At 41.8% G+C, this 10,631-nt stretch overlaps 1 protein-coding gene across 1 annotated transcript; it reads right to left on the reverse strand.

Annotated features, from left to right (window-relative positions):
- Nucleotides 1-3,715: 3,715 nt before the first annotated feature.
- asb1 (ankyrin repeat and SOCS box containing 1) lies at nt 3,716-10,591 on the reverse strand. The gene is made up of 5 exons (XM_085135231.1): nt 9,887-10,591; nt 9,093-9,231; nt 6,806-7,108; nt 5,811-6,193; nt 3,716-4,875 (listed from the first exon to the last, which is right to left on the reverse strand). The coding sequence occupies exons 1-5, from the start codon at nt 9,981-9,983 to the stop codon at nt 4,745-4,747; spliced, it is 1,053 nt and encodes a 350-aa protein (XP_084991357.1). The 5' UTR covers nt 9,984-10,591; the 3' UTR covers nt 3,716-4,744.
- Between the last annotated feature and the right edge of the window lie 40 nt (nt 10,592-10,631).

Below are 10,631 nucleotides of genomic sequence, written 5' to 3' on the forward strand. Positions count from 1 at the left end.
AAGGCAGTGTGTTTCTGCACCTGCGGACATCTTGAAGCATACTTGCAGTTTAACTGTGGACTTGAGCTTCTGTGTCAATCCAGCCCAGCACCTCATTGTCATGATCATCTCTGGTGATCTGAGTTCAGGTTCTGGCTCTGAACCAGAGACCAAGCGGCACTTTTTGGTGGAACAGCTGAAAAAATCCCCCTGAAGGTGGCGTGTCGGGGTCAGGCGTGTGACCAGTTACAGTAATGTCTTTTTTTTTCATCAATCACAGAGTTGTGTGCCATAATGCCAGCTGAGGTTCACTCTGATGTTCATGATGGCAATACTCAATTTGGCGGATTGCAGGACCAGTGAAACCCTGCAGAGCTACGCAGGGAAATGACTTTGAATGGAACTGTGAACACATTCAAATCACAAATGTAGTTTTTCTTTATGGGCACATGTGCAAAACTTTTTAAAAAATTGCAGTTACAAAGAAAAAGTTTGACAGGATGGTTCTGCTAGATATAAACTTAAGTGAAGTTAATGCGTTTTATCCCCGGAGAAAAAGCGGTTACAAAATTCAGTGGACCGGTTGAGCCAAAGAACTACCTTAGAGCCTGACTTTAGCTTTAAAACATGAATACGTTACTATCATCACACAAGTGCAGCTGCTTGATTAAACAGTGAACCAGCACATTTTCCGTTACAGTCTGATTCTGTTCATAATAAGTGGATGATGCTTTATAATGCCTAATTAGCAACAGTTTAAATAAAGAATTATAACAGGTCTGTTTTCCACACCAGACCCACAGTCCGCTTCCTCACTTCCCATCACCACTGCTAATGAGCGGCTGTGGATAAAACTAGTTTCATGTGATAAACCATTTTTTCTGTCTTTAAAGTTTACATTGACAGCAGCTGCTTTCAGACTTTTCCAAGGAGTTTCTATAGTTTAACTGTTTCTGAAAGGCCGACCATACAAGACGAGCAGTTATAGACATGCATTAACTAAACAACACCCAAATGAGAGGGAGCTAATTAAGTATAAGAGCCAAGTTACAGACTGTGACAGTAATTACAGAAGCAATCACTCTACATCCTTCCTGCCCTTGCCACACTTCACAAAGACCGGCTTCTTTGGAAAACAGTCAAATTAAGGCTCATTAAGCCCCTCTGAGGTTTATAATTAAAAGGCACTTTTATTAGCAAAGTTTCTTTCAATATTTCTAACCATATATTGTTTAATTATATCAATAAACCTAAAGGAAGTCCCTGTGCGTCTCATACTTCAGCACTGATCGAGGAGTTTATAGAGCGAGACTAGCCTTGGCAGAGGGAAACTGTTTCTGAGCGTGAGGTTGTAACCCACATGTGTGAGTTAGAGTCTGACTTAGAGATAAAAAATGATCAATATTTTCACTCTCCACACCCAGGCTTTCCTGTTCAGCTGATCAGTTATGAGCTGAAAAGTAAATTGCTGCTTTTCTTGGACCCCAACATGACCAGCTCAGTGTTATGTCATTTATGAATCACGTTTAGCTGCTCTGGCTTTTGATTCCTTCATTGTAACCAAAGGAGCTTGAACTTGATGATTCTGGCGTTGCTCTGCATCAGAGGTGGGATACCTCTGTGTGTGTGTGTGTGGCAGTGGTAAACATGCAAGTGATGTGGTCATTGGAGGAAACTAAACAGTTCCGGAACGCCTAAGGAATGAGATCACTCAAATTAAAGCGCGTGGCAATTACCAAATGTTAACAGGCTTAGTCGCCAGTGCAAGTGCAGGAGAGGAGGACGCAAAGAGATGGTGGTGGAAGCACTTTAACGAGTAACAGGTGAGTTTTGAACTAAAAGGAAACAAAATAAACAGACTCACAATGCTCATACATAAACAGACACGCACACACACCCCAACAAACTTTTTACACAGAAACACCACATCCATGGAAACAGCATTTAATCCATATCTAAAGGTTGCGGTTAGCTCATGAAGTGAGCTGCACTGCATTTAACTCGGCCTCACATGCTGGTCCCCAGTTGAAGCGGAACACTGCGGCGATATTAGCAGAGGCTGTTGAGATTTTGATTGCACTTTGTGGTGCAAATAAACTCAGGAATGAACAACACCATTCAGCTTTTCCAGGCTCCTGGTGAATGCAAGGGCGAAATAAACCGTTTACCAGCTCTGTTTCTCTTTTGTTCCAGCTACACGACCAAAGAGCTCACTTTGGTGTTCAAAAACTGTTAATGCTGGTAATGATTTGAAGGTTTGATGCACGAAGCAGTCGCCAGTAAAATGTAATCCCTCGTGTTTTGCATTTAGCCTTCAAAAGAGGACCGATTGCGACCTTGTGTTTTTGCATCTCACTTTCAAACGCATCTCTTTATGTGAAATCTCTCGAATAACCCAAATGAATCTGTCCACAAGAAATATAGCAGGGTGTCCTAAATAAATGCTAGCATAAAATAAATTTGACTTAAAAGAGAGGACTCTTGCAATGGAAACTTCCCACAGGAAGACAGCGGTTTACCAAACTGTCCAGTGTGTTCTTCCCTCTGCACTGGTGCAAAGGGCCTCATTCTGCATCTCTCTGTGTGTTCTGTTAATGAAAGACTCGCTTTAATGAGATCTGAAAGGACGAGGCTCTTGAGCACACAGCTGCTGAATCTTCTACACTGACCTCGGCTGGGAGACAAGCGATGGACGGAAAGACGAGAGGTGGTTTAAAAAAAAAGAAAGAAAGAATGACAAACACAAAAGCAGATATGAGAAACAGAGGGTGAAATAAGAAGATAGGAGAGATGCTGAGATTTCTGCCATGCTTGAAAGGAAGACAGTGCCATCTAGAGACATCATGGCAACAGTTGTTGTGCACGGGCATGCATGAAGACCTGTTAAACCCATTCACTTAGACACTGGCATCTCTAACTGGACATAGTCTTACTTTCTGTTATTTATCTCTCTAACACTGATGTTCACTCAGATTTCTATCATTTAAATTTGATTTTATCCAGTTTTGGTCCTTTTGTCCTTACAAAACAGACACACTGTGAAGAAACATGTTGGCAGGAAGTCTTTATTTACTGCCTGAGACTTATTTTTTCAGAAGCTATCCCAGTCTATCTTTGCAGGTCTTTGCCAGAACTGTTGGATTGATAGCCCTCATCTCCCCTGTGCAGTCGAGCTCCCTGCTGCTTTTATTCAGGGTTTCCCAGGCTGTGCATTTTCCACTGGGCCTCTTATGTTTTCACCAAAATGCGGTTTTCTCAGCCATCGTGGATCATCCTGGTTCATTCATCGGCCTCACATCAGTAATAAATGAACCCATTGAGACATCGTCACTCTTGTTTTAAAAATTACACTTCTATAAATATCACAAGCTGAAAAACAACAATGAGAAACAGCAAGGCTACAGTCATGAGAGATGAAACGTAAGACTAAAAACTCAATTTTGGAGCAAACCGATCACTGAAACTAACAGTGGATGCATGTTCTCAGAGCTAGGACGATGAGGGTTCCCCATGCTGAAAAAGACTGAGACATGATATTTTGGACTACAAAGAGATCTTGGACGGGCCTGCGAGGAAAGGAGGAGAGAGATAATTATCTCTAATTAGCTATGTTCAAGGAAGATAGCTAACAGAACAAAAACCACGCAGAGAGATCTTACTTTGGAAGACTGACCCACTCACCCACCTCCCCCCACTCTCAGTATAGTTTCAAAAAATGAACACAAGACACAAGAGATATTATACAATTACATACATTTACTCATTCAAATAGAGATGAAATCTATAAAGCACAACTGTCTCAACATGGTCAACATTTAAATGTCAATGTTTGAGGACAAGATAGGCTGTGCAACAGACATGCACAGTACACAGTAGGTGCAGTAGACTCCCAGAGATGGCATCTAATGAATACAAACTTATTCTGTTTATCACAAATAGATTTCATTCACTAGTTGACAGATTGTCAATGTCACAGAAAAAGAGTTTCATTACATTTGTTGAAACAATCTAAATACCCCCCTGAAAAAAAAAGGCTTTTTTTTATTTTATTTTGATGCTGACGTCACAAAATGTAAACTTTTGTGTCCATTACAATCAAGGTCCTTTAAATTCCTTAAACATCCGGAACATCACACTCGATTAATTTGGATTACCGTAACTAACTCTGATCAATCTTTGAAGCCACTTTTCCCAAACTTAAAGTTAAGGCACGTGGCTAACAAAGAGGATCTAGTGTGTGGATTTTTTTGCACATTTTTGCCGTCATTCTGCCTGGTTTACATAAAACAACAACCAAACAATTCAAGGAGCTGCATCTGGACAATATTCTTCTCTGCCCGTGGATGGGATATTTATAACATGGCTTGTTTAAGTCGTTGCTTCAAATAAGATTCTCGCTCTGGTCGTTGAGCTAAAAAGTGCTACTTGAAGTATTAGCAGGACTCGTCCTGGTGATCTGGGAGGTCACAAGGCAAACATTTAGAATACAACACACAGTTTCCACAAGTCAATACATAACTAAGGCTTCTCTGATAAGATAAGAAGCATTTTACACGGCGAGGAAGATTTTTTTACATAAATGATGATTTCCAAACAAATTTATTTGGAAAATATTATTAATAATTATTTCTTAATATAAAATAATAAGCAATTAGCAATCTGGGTTTACAGTGTTTATGCAGTAGTGTGTCTTTGGGACTGACTGAGGTTTCTTTTAAGGACTGGGTTAAAGGAACATTTAACAAGACCAGTAGGTGGATGATGGTCAGTTTTGGTGAAGCAAGAAAATCTTGATAGGTTCTGGAAGCGGTAAAGAAGATATGTGGTTTAGACGATTTTTGCCCATCGTTCTGCGGATCCTGATGCGACACAAATGTGTCAGCCGACGAGGGTTTTCTGGGAGAAGAAAAAATAGAGGCAGCTGAACAACTGCATATACTTTCATGCTTTTGTATAAGTAGAAACATAAAAGTGTGGCTTTTAATGACCTTTTTCATTGTACTTTATGGGCTTCTTTATATCAGCTCCTCAGCATCAACAAATGTTCAGAAACATGCATTACAAGGTCCCTGTTTCATGTAAAAGCAGCTAAGCCTTAACACGAGGAAAAATGCTTATTCTAAACATATATGAGATGAAATCCTTAAACTAAAAAGCAGTAATCTGCAAACTCGGGTCTTTACAGAAAGAAGAACATACGTGTTACTATATGACATTAATGATGGCTTCATCATAAAGCCTCAAAAGCCTTCATTCACAAACTAATGGTGTCTGAAACTACTTCCTCGTTTTCACTTTTACTACACCTGATAAGACATTTTTTCCCATCAACTGGAATTTGTTTTTGTTTCCATCGGTAACCACAGCTCTCCTCTTTATCAGTTGACCACATTATGCAGAGAAATGATATTTTGATGCACTACTATGCTGATGACACATTGCTTTACCTCCCAGTAAAATCCACTGACATCAAACCTGTTTACTGCGAGAATACAATCGATACTGAATCTGAGTGACCCTCTGACTATTATTCATGCTTTTACTTCATATCTCTCAGAACGCTCTATCGGTCATTTAATCAATATTAATCAGAAATCAGATAATGAACTACTTAATGAACAATCTGAACCAGCAATGCGAAATGTAAACATATGACACCGGTTTTATTGATTCTACATTAAATCCACAATTTTGAGAGCCAATTTTACGAAGCACTACAAAACCTCACAACTTATCAACTAAAAAAATATTCTGGTGTTGTGAGGAAGTGGACCAAAAAAGCTCCCTGCCGGAGCTTCGTATACAGCAACAGCATCGTTTTTGTTACTTACTCTTTCCTTCCAAGAAGACACCGAGTGCCTCTGGATCAACTTTCCTTCGATTTGGAGCCTCCAACTCCGACTCATCCCAGGGCACGAGGGCTGGGTTCGCTCCGTGGTCCAGCAGCAGGTGGATGAAGGCCACGTCACATCCGTGTCGCAGGACTGCATCTAGCAGGCAGGAAGCCAAACCTCGTGTCAAAGCCTCATGGCAGACAGGACCTGTGTAGTTGAAGTCGGGCTGAGCGCCGGCCTGGAGCAGCAGCCGGAAACAGTGAAGGTGGTGGTAGGCTGCGCTTATGTAAAGAGGGCAGACCACTAGCGTGTTGAGGGTTCGAGCGCTTAACAGGAGCCGTGGACCCAGCTGGTGGTCCATGTCAACATCAGCATTGAACCTAGGAAAAATGTAACCACAGACTAAATCCATTTGTTGTATGAAGGAATTCAGCGTCAGAACATTGTTACCTGGTCTGCTGCACGTCAGACCTGAAAACTCTGGATTCTAACTGCTGAAAATTTTTCCTCCACAGAAAGTTGGGTCAGATTGAAAGTGCAAGTTTGAGGTCTGTTGTGAAATCGTAGCGCTACGGTGCCAGGGGTCGTAATGGGACTTCCAGAATCGATCTAAAAACTGCAGCTGGGGAAATGCTTCTGAATTTAATGGTTGGTGGGGTTTTTATGTTGGTTTTTCGGTCTTATGTTTGTCTTTGTGCTTTCTGGGAAAGGTGACAGAAAATGTTTTTTAAAGTCAGGAAGTTACAAAACAGCTATTGGAAATGATTGCACCACAAAGAAAGTAGTGGATTAAAAATGCAAAGCACAGATAATCTCATGTGCAAAGATTGAACCATATGAAAAGAAACTGTAATAACTGGAACCGACTCCCACCAGTTTTCAGTGGTGGAATGGAAGATAAAAACAATTTTCTTTACGTATTTAAACATTTAACCTATATATAAAACAGTTCTGTCCATCTAGACTTTAGTTTGATCCTTCCCAAGGCTCACCTGATGAGCTCCTGCAGTATGTCCAGCCTCCCCACTCGTGCAGCATGGTACAGCGGGGTACTGCGGTGGTGGCGGCTACCATTGGGATCGGCTCCAGCTTCAAGAAGAATCCGTACACAGTCCAGGTGACCATTAACCACAGCTACATACAGAGCTGTTTGGCCTTTGACATCAACTAGGTCCACCTCGGCTCCCTGAGCGATCAGATAGGCCACGCATGCTGCGTGCCCCGCTGTGGCTGCAATCCTCAGAGGGGTGCAGGGCAAACAGCCACAACACCACACAGACTTCTCATTGATACGCCTAACACCAAAACAGAGAAAGGAGAGGTCCAGGGTAATACGTTTCCAATTTAAGTGCATTTACAAAGAAAAAAAACAGTCTTTAATTTTATGGTATATCAACCAAAAATACAGAAAAAAATACATATAAGTTATAATTTCATTTGCATGTCATTGAGTGAAATAAGTATTTCATCCCCTACAAACCAGCCAGCATTCTGGCTCCTACAGATTACAATCATTCAGTCAATAACAGAAACTCCTGATCTCAGCTTCTTATATGTATAAAGCACACATGAGCATACAATCAGTTTCTTCCATTTCAACCTCTCCAAAAGATGTCAAAGGTCATCAGGGGTAAGATCGTAGGCCTGTGGGTGCCATTATTCAGAAACTGAAGAAAAATAAAATGACCATCAGTTGCCCTCGGTCTGGAGCTCCAAGGATGATCATGAGAAAAGTGGTGGATCAGCCCAAAACTGCATGAGAGGAGCATGTTAATGGTCTGAAGGCAGTTGTGACCTACACTGGGAACACACTACACCATAATGGACAGAAATCTCACAGCATCTGCAAGCTCTCCCCTCTGAGGAAAGCACATGCATGCCTGCTTTGGGTTTGCCAGTGAAGAGAAATACTGAGTATGACCCAAAGAACACCATCCACACATCCAAGCACAGAGGTGGAAACATTATGCTTTGGGGCTGTTTCTCTGCTGAGAGTATAGGATAACTTCACTGCATTGAAGAGTCCAGTGGATGAGGCCATGTACTGGATGAGAACCTCCTTCCCTCAGCAAGAACACTGAAGATGGGACTTGGATGGGTCTTCTAGCATGACAATGACACAAAACATTCCACAAAGGTTACAAAAGAGTGACTGAAGAAGACGTACATTATGGCCAGTCTCCAGATGTCAGTCCTACAGAAAATCTGTGGAGGGAGCTGAAGATTTAAGTTGAAACATAAAGCATTTACAGAGTTTCTGTGAAGAGAAGAGATGTGTGCAAACCTGGTGACCAACTACAAGACGTCTTACTGCTGTACTTGCCACTCAATACTAACTCGTGTTTTGCTTGGGGATCAAATACTTATTTCACTCAATGACATGAAAATAATTTATGATTTTTATGGATTTTTAGCTGATATTCTGTCTCTCTCCATTAAAATGAAACTACCATTACAATTAGAGACTGTTTATTTCTTTGTAAGCGAGCAAATTTAAATGTTCAGTAGAGGATCAAATCGTTATTTCCCTCATTGCATGCATGCTCATGACTATGAGATGGCTCTGTATGTTCTCCAGTTGGTAAATCCAGGCTCTGATTCTGCATCAATAGGAGGAAAGACTGAAGCTAACAACAGCAAAGCATTTTCCATTACGATGCTTTGGTGGTTACTGGACTGAGCCACTGAAAGGTTCTCTGTGTATTTTTAGTCCTCCCGTAGTGCTGCAGGGCTGCTTCCCTCCACAAGACTTCCACAGATATCAGAGCTGTAAACTGCATGTTTTTTACTTTTACTACATCAAATTTAAATTCTGTTACATGCACTACATTTGTAGTATATTGCTTTGACATTGCATTGGCATTAAACTATGATCCTCTAGCTGTATGCAGTATAATGCTATGGGTATTGGAAGACACCCATCCTGCTGTACGATGATGGTAACAGCAGCCTGCTTTTGGTCTGTGTTTACTCCTATGAAAACGATTTGGAATAAGGTTATCTTTGGACTTGTTTGGGGGGGGGAAAGACAGTTCTGCTGTAAGAGACAATAACAAATATACTATTCTGTAATCTTTATACAAAATAAATCTATAGTCTCTCTCAGATTCTGCTGTCTCTCTGCCTGCAATGTCATCCCATCCCTCAAAGTGCAGCCTTTGTTTTGGTACCTTGTCATTTTCATTTGTATTGATGTTTTGCTTTATCATTTACCAAGTAAAGCATGTGTTAACTGTGCTAACTAGAGAGCCAAATACTCTTATTACTGCTCGGCCTCACCGTCTGAAACCGTCTTCCTGCAGCAGGTTCCTCAGGGTGTCCAGATCTCCGACATAGGCCGCGTTGTGGAGGCGCATGTCATCCTGCTCCAGGGGTTTGTCGCAGAACTGCTCCTGCAGCCATTCCTTCAGGTTCCGACCTGCCAAACACAGCATTTCAGGGAGAATAACAGAAATGAAAAGTTGGTTTTGTCAGGTCTTTACAAGGCGATTTGTTACCATACAAAACGATATTTTGAAACTATTCTGCATATTATCGAGTGTAAATGATATCTCAGCTCAAATACACATAAGACAAAATACACATAAGGTGGCTGCAGATGAGCAGCAGTGGTGTAGTGACATTTTCTCATGTCTGCTCCATGCTGTGCTCAGAGAACTCCCACAGATGGAGATGTACACAATAAAACAGCTCCTGAAATACACATTAAAAGGATCCAGGTTACACTAGGCTATGTTCTGCAGATGTTTCTATTACCGTGAGCTCTTCTGCCTGAGCCTTCAGGTCAAATCAATCCATTGCAACTCTTTTACTTGTGTGACTAGACAGAAAAACAGATGAAGTGTCACAGCTACACTGCAGCACTGGAGATGTGAACGCTTCCTGAATCCATTGGCCACACCTTATTAGGCTACACACCGTCCCCTTCTTCCTCCTCCTCCCAACACCACCACATCTGTAATATGGCACGCATATTGGCCGTCCTCCTGCAAACGGGGCGCAGTTGCAGGACAGCCTGTGGGTGCTTGCGATGATCAATCATCATCGCTTACGGTTCTCGCAGCCATAGTTACCTGCAGCTGTAGCGCTGGGTAGATCGGACACGGTGATGAGCGGGGGGAAATTGATGCTGGGCGGGTCGTCAACATCAGCCTCTGGACCGTCGGCCATGCTCCCAAAATGGTCACAGCGTCAAGCTGAAGGTTGGTGCTGCGGCTGCAGAGCGACACTGGGTCCCCAGAAATAGAGAAACCCAAGCGACCTGGGATTAGATAAGAAGCATGAACGTAAACAAACGTGACTGTGTTGATGAAGACGTCTGCTGCTCCAGCTCACTGCGCTACTTCCTGGCTGAGCTCAGCTGCTGGGATTTAAAGGGGAAACGCTGCGTTAAACGTGGAGCTGATGGTCTCCGACTTTAAAGCACTTTTAACCCATAAAAGATCAAAACATCACCAACAAAGGCCTAAAAGATGTTCATTACGCAATCATTCAATACAAAAAACGTTTCACAAGCGTGCGTTTCTGATAGCCTGTACATAAAAGATGGTTTTGATGCCTTTTGTTTACATAAAATCTTAGGGCCACATCATATTTAGAAGTGTTCCTAAAGTTCATCACAGTCTCCAATAAATATCAGTCACACTTTGTTAATTATGATCGACTAAACGTGTTACTTCCAAGCCTAAACGCCTACATGTTGCTTTAAGGCCCTCACCACAAGACCAGGCATTAAACTCGAGTGAAAAAAATCCTTTATTTTTCTGCCAGGACACGTGTCAGAAATAATTATGCTGAATTAAAAATGTAGCAGGCCAC

Source organism: Neolamprologus multifasciatus, chromosome 16 (assembly GCF_963576455.1).
Source record: "Neolamprologus multifasciatus chromosome 16, fNeoMul1.2, whole genome shotgun sequence".
Taxonomy (NCBI): Eukaryota; Metazoa; Chordata; class Actinopteri; order Cichliformes; family Cichlidae; genus Neolamprologus; species Neolamprologus multifasciatus.

What these genes read in the sequence shown, in the direction of transcription:
- asb1 (XM_085135231.1), bottom strand. Translation starts at nt 9,983, where the DNA reads ATGGCCGACGGTCCAGAGGCTGATGTTGACGACCCGCCCAGCATCAAT. An exon ending in CAGGAAGACGGTTTCAGACG is followed by an intron (nt 7,109 to 9,092) that starts GTGAGGCCGAGC and finishes TTTTGGTGTTAG; the next exon opens with GCGTATCAATGAGAAGTCTG. An exon ending in ATACTGCAGGAGCTCATCAG is followed by an intron (nt 6,194 to 6,805) that starts GTGAGCCTTGGG and finishes CATTTTTCCTAG; the next exon opens with GTTCAATGCTGATGTTGACA.